Source organism: Dendropsophus ebraccatus, chromosome 10 (genome assembly GCF_027789765.1).
Source record: "Dendropsophus ebraccatus isolate aDenEbr1 chromosome 10, aDenEbr1.pat, whole genome shotgun sequence".
Classification (NCBI taxonomy): Eukaryota; Metazoa; Chordata; class Amphibia; order Anura; family Hylidae; genus Dendropsophus; species Dendropsophus ebraccatus.
Genome location: NC_091463.1, coordinates 92,992,867 through 93,006,016, shown reverse-complemented (window position 1 = coordinate 93,006,016; position 13,150 = coordinate 92,992,867). Strand labels below are relative to the sequence as shown.

General features: G+C 44.8%; 1 protein-coding gene across 2 annotated transcripts; it reads right to left on the bottom strand.

The window, feature by feature from the left end:
- Positions 1-296: 296 nt before the first annotated feature.
- On the bottom strand, positions 297-12,851 carry LOC138766663 (histone-lysine N-methyltransferase PRDM9-like). 2 transcript variants are annotated; one of them, XM_069944276.1, is made up of 11 exons: positions 12,769-12,851; positions 7,360-7,484; positions 6,201-6,297; positions 5,557-5,652; positions 4,621-4,704; positions 4,187-4,276; positions 4,020-4,073; positions 3,321-3,401; positions 3,079-3,165; positions 2,546-2,686; positions 297-1,461 (listed from the first exon to the last, which is right to left on the bottom strand). In XM_069944276.1, exons 3-11 carry the CDS (start codon positions 6,229-6,231, stop codon positions 440-442), a joined length of 1,686 nt encoding a protein of 561 aa, XP_069800377.1. In that variant the 5' UTR covers positions 6,232-6,297; positions 7,360-7,484; positions 12,769-12,851; the 3' UTR covers positions 297-439. The 2 variants fall into 2 exon arrangements, with proteins under 2 accessions (XP_069800377.1, XP_069800378.1); XM_069944277.1 differs by lacking the exon at positions 12,769-12,851 and adding an exon at positions 8,040-8,375.
- Between the last annotated feature and the right edge of the window lie 299 nt (positions 12,852-13,150).

Below are 13,150 nucleotides of genomic sequence, written 5' to 3'. Positions count from 1 at the left end.
TACTTCTATTTAAAATTTCCCAGTACTTATCAGCTGCTGTAAGTCCTGCAGGAAGTGGTGTATTCTCTACAGTCGAACACAGTGCTCTCTGCTACCACCTCTGTCCATGTCAGGAACTGACCAGAGCCGTAGCAAATCTCCATAGAAAACCTCTCCTGCTCTCCTGACTTGAAAGAATCCACCACTTCCTGCAGGACATACAGCAGCTGATAAGTATTGGAAGACTGGAGTTTTTTTTTAAATTGCAGTAAATTACAAATCTATATAACTTTCTGACAACAGTTGACTTCAAGGAATTTTCTTTTTCTTGAGTACCCCTTTAGTGAAGTTCCATCTCTACATATATCAGATATAAAGTATAAACCCCCAGATCATTATAATAAACGCTAATTTACACCATATGACCTCCAGGATTCGCCTCCGAGCCATTGCCAAAGTCTTATAGAATAATGTACGTGGGCAGAGAATTGTTTTCATTGGTCGGCACACAGTGTACAATTTGTTGGTTCACTCTATGGGTTTCCTTGTGCCGGTTTAGATCCGACTGATGGGTAAAACATTTACCGCACTCTGAGCAGTCAAACGGCTTTTCGCCCGTGTGAGTTTTTACGTGACGGTTGAGAGCCGACGTCTGCCGAAAACACCTGCCGCATTCAGGACAAGGAAAGGGCCGCTCCCCGGTGTGTACCCGGATGTGGCGGACGAGGCAGCCGTTGTAGAGGAAGCCCTTGCCGCACTGAGGACAGACGTGCGGCCGCACCATCTTATGCGCCCGGATGTGTCTGTCGCAAGAAGCCTTCGAACCAAACAACTTTTCGCATTCAGTGCATGGAAAGAGCACTTCGCCGGCGTGGAGGCGCAGATGCATCTCGAAGTAGATCTGCTTGTTGAAGCCTTTCCCGCATTCTGGACACGTCAGCATTTTATACCGTATATGCGTTAACTGGTGTCTGTCCAGACTTGACTTAGTGTAATAAGATTTGCCGCAGTCGGGACATATCCAGGAACTTCCCTCCTTGTGGGTTTTCATGTGCACTTCCAGATCGGAGTGTGAGGTAAAGCACTGAGAACACTCGGGGCACACCTGGATCTTCTCCTCTATCTCGTCCATCATATCGTCTTCTATGGTTATTTCGTCAGAGATATGCGCCCCAAACTTTGGGCCGACGGACGTCTGTCTGTTGTGAGGCGCCTGGTTTTCCGGAATCCCCATAGCGTTCTGAGATGTAGAAGAGCTCACGAGAACGTTTACCCCGGGACTCTTCTCAGTCTTTACAATGTTGTTCCCTGACTTGTGTTCGATGACGTACGACGATCTGTTGGGTTTTTCCTCCTTTGGTTGGTTCTGGTTGCCGACCTTCACGCTTTTTACGTACCAGACGTTAACCGGTCCGTTCTGTCCGTTCTGATTTTGAGAATTTTTGGAGTCTATTGGGGTGATGACATCCTGGACTAACCAATCTGTAATAGAGAAGTACAACGGTAATCACTATAATACAGGCTATTATAGAACACTTGTATTTGCCAAGTCCAATTCTCCAACAGAGGTGAGATTATTCACAGCAAGAATCAGGTTTGAGCGTTCAACCCTTTAAAGGGGTGCCAGAACAGGCCACAGATTAGTGATTTACTTCTATTAAAAATCTCTAGCCTTCCAGTACTTTTCAGCTGTTGTATGTCCTGCAGAAAGTGGTGTATTATTTCCAGTCTGACACAGTGCTCTCTGCTGCCACCTCTGTCCATGTCAGGAACTGTCCAGAGCAGCAGCAAATCTCCATGGCAAACCAACCCTGCTGGCCAGATTGGAAAGCATACACCACTTCCTGCAGGACATAAAGTAGCTGATAAATACTGGAAGACTGGAGATTTTGTAAAAGAGTAAATTACAAATCTCTGCCACTTTCTGACACCAGTCTATTTGAATTTATTTTTGCTAAACTATCCCTTTAACCTGTATATCTGTACTGCCCAAGGTGGAAGAGAAGCATGCATTATAACAGGGATGGGGACCCTTTGGCCTTGCAGCTGTTGCAGAACTAGTAGTTGCAACAGCTGGAGAGCTGAAGGTTCCCCATACCTGCATTATAACCTGCCAAATTATGCATATCTACATTTCGACAAGCGTGAGCTATCATAGGGCACATTTGTAGCTGACATTTCTGCAGCTGAAAAATTCCAGAAAAGATCAAGCTACTTCACGTGAAGCATATAACAATAGAAAAAAAAAACAATACACACATCCATAATACACCTATAAGGATTTAAAGGGTCCAAATCAAAAGTTAATTGAGGTCAGGACCCCTAACAATCCCAAGAACAGAGGTCAAAAGACACATACTCTGCCGCTCCACATTAATTCAGCAGACCTCTGTCCTTAGGATCAGCAGGGGTCCCAGTGATTGGATCCTCACCGTTCAGCTATCCTGTGTCTGTTCTTGGGATAACCACTTTAAAGGAGTACTCCAGAGAAAGTAAAATACTGTAATGTGCTGTTACCCCAATGCAGGTGACACTTTGAGTAGCTCCATTACTTGCACCCACTGACCTTCAGAGTTCCCATTTCCTTTACGAGCCAGTTGTTCATTTTCATAACACTCCTCCTCCTCATCTTCATCATCGTCATCTTCATCATCATCTTCGTCATCATCATCATCAATATTGACTATAATAGTCGGCTCTGAAGACTCTAACAAAAAGCACATACAATATACCAGGTTGTGCAAAATTGTTACTAAAATATTTAAATGGGCGCTGTCACGAAAAAACTAAAAACTTTGTAAAAAGTTTGTATCGGTTACTATCTGAATGTTCAGACTGTGACTGATCAGCTGATGTGAATGAGACAGCCGCATAATGTAAGTCTATAGGGCCATCTCCTTCACGCAGACACAGACTGGCAGAGAGGCGCTTAGTAGTTCATGTCTCTCCCAGCTTGTTTTCCCGAACGGTCATGGTCTGAATTTTTTTTTTTAGTTAAAGACATGCTTTATATTACTACTGTAAACCTATTTATAATGGCATATTTATTAATTTGGCTAAGAATCAGTAAGGTAAACCAGATGTTCATCGCTAACAAACCTTGTGAAGCGGTTCTGTGCGGCGCAGGATTCAGCTCCGGTTTAGTTTCCTGCTTTACTGGTGAAGTGTCAGGAATCACATAAACATCTGTGGAATCAAAAAGAAAGTGAACGCACAATAAAATATGATGTAAAGGAATATAATACTCCAATGAAGTCAATGTGACGCCACAATGCATCAGTGATGTTGCTGATGTGAACGAGCCCTTAGAAATAGTAAGGTATATGGGATCGCTAACAAACCTTCTGCAGGAGATGATGCTGGCCTTTCTGGTTTAGTTTCCCGCTTTATTGGTGCAGTAGTATCAGAAATCACATAGACGCCTACGAAGCAAGAAAAAATAAAATTATGCTCCATTAACCAATGTACTGGTATTACTGGAATACTGGAAATGCTAAAAGGAGTCATTACTAAAAGTGAACTTTTAAAGCATCTGTGTATGTGACAGTCTATATATACAGCACATCTGGGCTGATTAGTCATAGTCTTATACGTCACAGTAACTTTTAGACACCTTCCACTGGAAATAGGGATTTTTTTTGTCATGTGTGTTTATTAGTAGTAGGACTACTTCTAGCCATTGTGATTTCTGCTCTACAGGCTTCAATTTCAGTTGTCCCTGAGTCAATGGACACAGACTAGGTGCTATAATGGTTCCTATACACTGCACACACAGAAAAAGGGATCCTGCTGACCTATATCACAATAGCACAGCATCAGAAGCAGCACGGAGAAAATTATAGAGCAGCAATCCACTGTATAAGCTGTGAAACCAGCATAGGGGAAAGAGAACACTCACTACAAGCTACCGAAGCCATCTCTATCCTCAATACATCACTGGTATAATACAAATACCATCCCCCCAAACAGCTGGCTTGACAGTGGGTTAATAATGATTATTATGACTAAGATGCTTAATCACATGTAACTTTATAACATACCATGTGAAAATGTTTCTTGCTTTATTGTTGAAGCATCAGGAATCACATAAACACCTGTGGATCCATAAGAAAGAAAAAAACTAAACAAAAGTAAATAAAAAATATCTAGCAGGAAACTAGATACTTTGGTAAAATAAACCACATACAGACAGACGTCTTTAACAAACCTTGTGGAAATGTCTTCCTGAGCGGCACAGGATTCATCTCTCGTTCAGTTTCCTGCTTTATTGTTGAACTGTCACGGATCACATATACATCTATGGATCCAAAAAGAGAATGAAGGCGCAATGTACAAGAATATAATAGCACAAATATTTCGATTTCTCACTACCTTAATACCCCCTAATAATGTTGCCTTGTACTGGTCTAAGACCCCCAATATTTGTTTTAAATCCTCATCAACTAGATGTCTGGTAAGGTATACGGTCCACACGAGTACATAGAAATTTACCAATAAAACATCATCTAATATAATGAAAATGAACATACCCACAATCAGCATTTGTTCGAGAAACAAGTAAAGTCATTTATCAATTTTTGCCTATAGGGGGTGTCAGAATGTACACCCCATCAGTAAATCATGTGTAGATCTTTAACAAACCTTGTGGGAATGGTTTTCCGAGCGGCAGAGGATGCATGTCAGCTTCCTGCTTTATTGTTGGAGTATCAGGAATCACATAAATATCTGGGGATCCAAACAGACACAAATAATGAAAGTTTTTGTACTGTTGCACTTGGTATTAACATCTACACAATGTTAGGAAAAGCACAGACAGTGGTGATCACAGCATGTTCTATCTCCTGACAGTTACACTACATGTAAGTCTATGGTTGTCAGGCAGGGATCTCCTTCCTTTCCTCCTCCTGAGCTCTCTACAGACTGATGGATCTGCAGGCAGCCACCTGACACTGATTGCGCATTACTAATGTGTGGTGGGTGGGTGGCTGTCAGCACTACCACCACTCTACAGGGAAGAGTGAAGGAGGACTGACCAGCTTCCCAAGGGTCGTTCCAATTATATAATGGAAAGTACAGCTTTACAGCTGGACATAGTGGAGCTTTCTATCATAGGTATACATCTGGAAATCTCATGATATACATCTCACACAGGAGGCCAAATCAAAATGTGAACAGAGTCTGATCAGCACTGATCAGTTATTTAGAGTAACAATAAATCCCTAATCTATATCTAAAATATATGTAATATATTCAGGACAGAGATGAAATTCATCAAGACTGGGATGGGCAGCAGGATACTGATCAGGGCCACTGTCGAACCAGTGGAGAACTCCACTCTGCAGGCAGAAGTTGGGGTCTCCATGGCTATGAACACACATGAGACCATAACACATGTGACCCCGCATTGGATCTGACTGTTGTTCCAGCAGAATGGAAGTCCCCACTGATCAGCAGCACCACCTCCGACACTTGAGCTCTGAGCCTGGCAGATGATCCTGAAGCCTGTATTTTTCGGGTAAGTCACACAGGATACCAGGGCCATTCTCCTCAATCTCCCCCATCTAGTTGGCTGCTCACCTGGAGACTTGCATTCGTCATCTACTGGAATAGTTATAATCACAGATTTCCCTTCTTTTATCTTGGACTCGATGTCCGGCTTCAAATTAGCAGATTCTGTAAAGGAGATTTTTTAATTAAAATAAATTGCAATCACTTAAATAAATTATGATGAAAATTGGTTAGAGGCGGCCATTACTATCTGCCTGATCCGATGATTAGAACCTGTGAGAAGCCACTAACACGCACCACAATGATCAGAGTGCCATCCCTATGGGGAGAGGTATATGTGAATCTCTGTGTAATGTAAATAATCCTCCTCCATTACTCCAGAAAAAGGGAAGGATCAGCATAATGTAGGGGACAGGCTGATCCTGGGTCACACCTTTCTGTAGTATAATAGCGGCCATTGCTCTGCTCCTGGAACAGACAGTGTTACCCATGTACAGGCTAGGCACATTGTATAAGTTCGCACACAAGTCAGGAAACCCCAATCAAAGCTAAAAAGGACTGAGTTCTTGTACCTCCTAATACTATCAATCAGGGTTAGTATAAGCACCAGGATGCCCACCGACCAAGACGTCGGCCATGCACAAATGTACCCTTTAAGTTGGTCCCTCCTGTTGGCTACAGCACAAATGATGAGAGGGCTTCTTGTTACTGACCTATAGGAAGCATCTCCTCCACATGCTCCATCCTCTCTTCCGTCTACAACTCTTTACCGAGCTCAGTCTTTGCAATGATGCTTTATAAGGATGTAACCTAATAGTAAGAGAAATAAAATCACATGTTAGTAATGCATAACGTATCATAGGCGGCCAAGACAGAGCACAATGCACAATGTACCCTAAGTGGCCAAGATATTCAGAAAACGGTACAGTTTCCATAGTTAGAAGGTCTTTTCCAATTAAAACTTAGTTGTACCCTATCCATAGGACCCCTGTGCTCCCACCCTACGATCTCCATGTCAGCCCCTGACTTGTTTTGAATGAAGCCGCAGGTTGGTGTGTAACCCACAGCTCCATTCATTCTCTATGAAGCAGCACTAGACTCCTTCCGGCGGCTCCATAGAGAATGAACGGAGCTGCAGGTCACATGCCAACCCATGGCTCCATTCAAAACAAAGACAGCGGGGGCCAACCTGGAGATCACAGGAAGGGGACGGAGCTCTTACTTACTTGTCCCCTATACTGTGGATAGGGAACAAAAAAGTTTTACTTGGAAAACCCCTTTCAAGGATTTTTGTCCAGGCAAAATATATTTATGACCGATCCTCAAGATGGGCAGTTAAGTATCTGATCAGTGATGGTACGACATCCGTAGATGGCTCTATACATTGTAAGCTGGCATACAATGGGCACCACTGACTTACAATAGCAACCTATATCTGATAGAAAGAACGGCGCTATTCTTCCTGTCAAATCTGGTGAAACAACAGAACAAGGCTCCAAACAAAGGAACAACGTGTTACATACATACAATGATCCCCTGTGGCTGTGAATACTCCCTTTAACTTAGGGCAGGGGTAGGGACTGTTGGTTTTCCAGCTGTTGCAAAACTACAACTCCTATCATGCCTGGACAGCCAAAGCTAAAGCATGATGGGAGATGTAGTTCTGCAACAACTGGAGAGCCAAGGTTCCTTACCCCTGACTTTGGGCATCCATCAGCCACAGCGCCCGTCATACTGAAGAGCAACGTGGATGCAGCTACTAATAGACCACATACAGTGCATGGGCCATAAGACGCAGTCAGTACAGGACATGTATGTGCAGGGTCGACTATTTTTGTTCCATACATTCCCAGTGTAAATGCTGTGTCTTACCCAGACAGCGCGGGGTGGGGTAATTCTCTGCTGTCCTGTCCTTATACAGACTCTTCTGGTCTTTTATAAAGCCCCATTCTTCTTCAGAAACGGCAAAATCATCAAAATCACAACGATCCTAAAAACTAAAAGAAAGCAGAGCCAATAAAATAGAAAGTCACTGCCTATAGGCCAAAAAAAGTAAAAAGTCCCAAAAACTTCTGCCTGGTAAAATATCAGACTCTTTTCTGAACTCTTGGTTGTTACAATCCCAGTAACCATCGCGGTAGGGCGAGGGCAGGATCCCACTGCGTTGCCTGCACCTATTACAGGTGTCCGTCAGCAGACGGCCAAGAACAGGATACATATATAGCAACATATACTGAGGGTTTTGTTCATTTCATTTTGACTTTAATTTAACTGGATCTTAAAGAGACTCTGTCAGCAGGTTTATGGGGGGGAGATTTATCAAACATGGTGTAAAGTGAAACTGGCCCAGTTGCCCCTAGCAACCAATCAGATTCCACTTTTTATTCCTCACAGACTCTTTAAAAAATGAAAGGTGGAATCCGATTGGTTGCTAGGGGCAACTGAGCCAGTTTCACTTTACACCATGTTTGATAAATCTCCCCCATGGTGTCCTATCTCGGGGTAGTATAAACTAGTGACAGAGAAGCTGAACAGAATGATGTATCACTTACATTGTTCTGTGCAGCTGATTTGGAGATCTCCTCCTGAATAACATGGACAATTGTGTGCATGAGCCCAGTAGTCCTGGATATAAATGAGCACCAGCAAATCCGCCCACCAGCTGCTGATTGGCAGTTATCTATCCATGCTGTGTATTATTATTTTCAAAACCTTACTCTTTAGGGTCAGTTCACACGGAGTAAAACTGGTGGAATTCTCGGCCATGGAATCCCGCCAGCCTCCATGTCATACTGGCAGTCTATGGGAGGCTCGTGCGCCTCCTCTCTTAGCGGACTGATTAGCCGAGCAGCCAGTCCATCAGCCCCCCCTGAGCCGTGACGTAATGACAACTGAGGGAAAAATACCTTCGGGTGCATCCAGAGGGACAAATACAAAGCCATACCTACAGTGACTGTGCCAATGGGGTGACAGATTGCTCAGAAGCCGCTTAGATGCATTTAAGGGGTTAAACTACAAGCAGGGACCCCACTGTCATGCAATAGCCGAACTCCTATAATACCCTGGCCAGGAGACCAGAACCGGACTATTACTGCTCCGCCACTGACACAACACACATTGCGGTCAATAAAAAACAAAATGCAGTGTGAACTCAGCTCTACATGATGGGAGTGCGACTTACAATGAGCGTTTCTAATTTGTAAGTGAGGGCTGATAAATGCTGCAGGGTCACCACCAACCCCCATGTAATCCCAACACACACATTGACATACATAATGTTTAGGACATACATGATATTCCTGATGTTCCAGCTTTCACTTCTTCCACATGGGCCGAGTTCACACGTGTGTTTTTGTCTTAGTTTCATCATTTCCATTACAGCAGGTTTTGACTGTACACTGGTTACACTGGAGATGGGCCCACAATAGTGACAATATCTGTACACTGGTTACACTGGGGAGGGGCCCACAGTAGTGGTAATATCTGTACACTGGTTACACTGGAGATGGGCCCACAATAGTGACAATATCTATACACTGGTTACACTGGAGATGGGCCCACAGTAGTGACAATATCTGTACACTGGTTACACTGGGGAGGGGCCCACAATAGTGGTAATATCTGTACACTGGTTACACTGGAGATGGGCCCACAATAGTGGTAATATCTGTACACTGGTTACACTGGAGATGGGCCCACAATAGTGACAATATCTATACACTGGTTACACTGGAGATGGGCCCACAGTAGTGACAATATCTATACACTGGTTACACTGGAGATGGGCCCACAATAGTGACAATATCTATACACTGGTTACACTGGAGATGGGCCCACAGTAGTGACAATATCTATACACTGGTTACACTGGATATGAGCCCACAGTAGTGGTAATATCTGTACACTGGTTACACTGGAGATGGGCCACAATAGTAGTAATATCTATACACTGGTTACACTGGAGATGGGCCCACAGTAGTGGTAATATCTGTATACTGGAGATGGGCCCACAGTAGTGGTAATATCTGTACACTGGTTACACTGGATATGGGCCCACAGTAGTGGTAATATCTGTACACTGGGGAGGGCCCCACAATAGTGACAATATCTATACACTGGTTACACTGGAGATGGGCCCACAGTAGTGGTAATATCTATACACTGGTTACAATGGAGATGGGCCCACAATAGTGGTAATATCTATACACTGGTTACACTGGGGAGGGGCCCACAATAGTGACAATATCTATACACTGGTTACACTGGGGAGGGGCCCACAATAGTGACAATATCTATACACTGGTTACACTGGATATGAGCCCACAGTAGTGGTAATATCTGTACACTGGAGAGGGGCCCACAGTAGTGGTAATATCTGTACACTGGAGAGGGGCCCACAGTAGTGGTAATATCTGTACACTGGAGAGGGGCCCACAGTAGTGGTAATATCTGTACACTGGTTACACTGGAGAGGGACCCACAGTAGTGGTAATATCTGTACACTGGAGAGGGGCCCATAGTAGTGGTAATATCTGTACACTGGTTACACTGGATATGAGCCCACAGTAGTGGTAATATCTGTACACTGGTTACACTGGATATGAGCCCACAGTAGTGGTAATATCTGTACACTGGTTACGCTGGAGATGGGCCACAATAGTAGTAATATCTATACACTGGTTACACTGGATATGAGCCCACAGTAGTGGTAATATCTGTATACTGGTTACACTGGATATGAGCCCACAGTAGTGGTAATATCTGTACACTAGTTACACTGGATAAGAGCCCACAGTAGTGGTAATATCTGTACACTGGAGATGGGCCACAATAATGACTATATGTGTACACTGGTTACACTGGAGAGGGGCCCACAGTAGTGGTAATATCTGTACACTGGAGAGGGGCCCACAGTAGTGGTAATATCTGTACACTGGAGAGGGGCCCACAGTAGTGGTAATATCTGTACACTGGTTACACTGGAGAGGGGCCCACAGTAGTGGTAATATCTGTACACTTGTTAAACATGGACAATTTGTTTTGTCTACAGAAAGCAGCAATGTTTTGCAGAGGCTCTGATCCCCCAGATACAGGTACAGTATGACGCACTGAGGTCTCCTGGGTCTGTACCTGTACACAGAGATACTTCACTCATTCTGACCCATCCATGTATTACAAGGTCAGCCATTATAATTCATAATACATGTAATAGTACATAGCCTCCGTAGTTACAGAACCTTCAAATCTTCCTTCAGTCGCAGAAAGGATTGCTTATATGTCAGCTGCGTTCCTAATAAACAGCGCCATCTTCTCCAGTGTTAGGTAGTGCACCGTATCTCCAATCAGGAGAAGGTGACACCTAACATTGCCCTGAAGAAGGCTGCCACTGCTTATAGAAAGAACCGGACCCTCTCATATCCTGAACAAGAAGCTTGCCATCAGTTTTATTATGCTGCCCGAACCACCAACCAGGAACAGGGCCCTGAGTCATCAGGCAGCATCTCCCCCACCTCCTGGTCTGATGGATCTCTCCCTATCTGTGTATATAATGGGGGGGGGGGGGGCTCTTTCTGACCAGTCACTGTACAGATAAGCTGATCTCTGCAGCTAAGGGCAATGGCGGGGAACCGGAGATGACTACAATGGGTGGAGATCAGCAAGACGTCCTTCTGTATTACTGAATTATTAATACCATGTGCTCCGGCCATTTTCACCAGGACACGACCAGTGCTGCACAGTATGTTCACACCTGGTGGATAGGCTGCAGATTTATCCTATCTACTTCAATGGGAGGTCAAATCTGCAACAAATCTGCAGTGTATCCACCAGATGTAAACATAATACGATAATAAACATGGCCTCATTCACACTGGTGTAGATCCTCTCACTGTGCAGAACACAAAGCCAATGTTATCCTGCATTTTGCACAGGTACTTTCCAACACAACAATCACGGAGATCAGCAAAAAAATTCAATGGTGTGCTCATTTAAGAGTCTCCATTGATACATTGTCCCCTAAAAAATTAGAATATGCAAAAGAAGGGGTCCATGGAGCCTCAAAACCCGAGAATAGCCAGATATCCCTCCTGGGAAGGGAGCCCATTGGGGGGTCCTAGTGGGGAGATTATCAAACCACCTTGATATGTAGCTCCTTAAAGTGATTGTACCACCAGGCCCAGGCTGAAGCACTGAAGACGGCCAATCCACCCTTAGTGGGAGGAAACCCCGCCCCTCTATGATAGGGTTCCATTGATTCTAATGGAGTCACGTCATGGAGGGGCTAGGGTTTCTTCCCACTGGGGGTGGGTCGGCCCACCTCCAGTGCTTCAGCCTGGGCCTGGTGGTATAGTCACTATAAAGGGAATCCGTTAGCTCTATTTAGTGCTCAAATATCAAGGAGGTGTTGCTGAGCCGCAGCATGCACGCCTCCTCCCTCTCTGCCTTGCATGTTTTATATACAAAGCTCATCTTTTTGCGTGGAACCCTGTACATTAATCAGTTATGGCAGAGAAAGGGTGGGGGAGGGAGGAGGCGTGTATGCTGCAGCTCAGCAACACCTCCTTGGCACTTGATCTCTAAGCATGAAATAAAGCCAACAGATTCCCTTTAAGTCCCACTCGGTTGCGAGTATCAGGACACAAATAGGGAAACAACAGGGTCGCGAGTATTACGACATGACAAGGGATTACCAAGGCAGGTATTCATCTACAGACAGCCGATCCGGGGGATTTTCCAGTATACATTCTATAGGATGACGTCTCATGTTGTATATTCCCCATATATGATGCTGGGAGTGCATCAAGAAGAATATGTGGTGCATGATACAATAATCACGATGAGGCATGATGGGAGTTGTAGTGTTGCAACAGCTGGAGAGCCGTGATTCCCTACCCCTGCTCTAGGCGGTGCAAAACTACAACTCCCAGAATACCCCGACCACCGGCATGCTGGGAATTGAAGTTTTGCAGCACCGACCTCGCTTTATGGCACATTCACAGTCTATAACTGAACCTGCCTGCAGATAGGTGATAGTTAGAGGGATATTCCCCACTATAAGTATATGCACCTGACCCAGTAATAGAACCTCCACCTGCCCACTCCAGACCCCAGCATGCACCCCACACTATACACAGCCGTGCATTTCCCTTTAAATTTTAACCACATGACCGCCCACAAAGGACGCACAGATGACGCACGGCCTGTACACACGCTGCATCCGCACACACCATGGAAAACATGAACACAAGCACACCACAATACAAGTGAGAAGCGCTGCCATACCTTCTGCTGCCGCAGATAAAAGACGACGTGCAGGAAGAGCGCCCTCATTGGTCCTTGGCGGCAGCGACTTCCGGGGGTTGTAGTTCAGCGGGGGTGAACAATAAGCGACGCGGACGGAGCCCGAGACTACAATACCCGGAAGGCAGTGCGGCGAGGTGGCGTCATGTGACCGTGAAGGACCAATGGGAGGGGGAATTCGCCGTCCTCCGCTCCCTGCTGTGCGCCGGAGAGTTCAGTGATGTGGAAAGTTGGGAGCTGGGCTTTTGTTATGCGCCGAGCAGCTGCAGGGACTGTACATGAGGAGAGTGAAAAAAACACACAATACCATGAGTAAAACTATACAAGTTGTTACTGTTCTCAATACTATGACTAAAAATGGCAA

Coding starts and splice junctions, on each gene's coding strand:
- LOC138766663 (XM_069944276.1), bottom strand. CDS start 6,231: ATGGAGCATGTGGAGGAGATGCTTCCTATAG. Junction 4,705..5,556: donor TGACGAATGCAAGTCTCCAG/GTGAGCAGCCAA, acceptor TTGGATCCCCAG/ATATTTATGTGATTCCTGAT. Junction 3,402..4,019: donor GCAAGAAACATTTTCACATG/GTATGTTATAAA, acceptor CTTGCTTCGTAG/GCGTCTATGTGATTTCTGAT.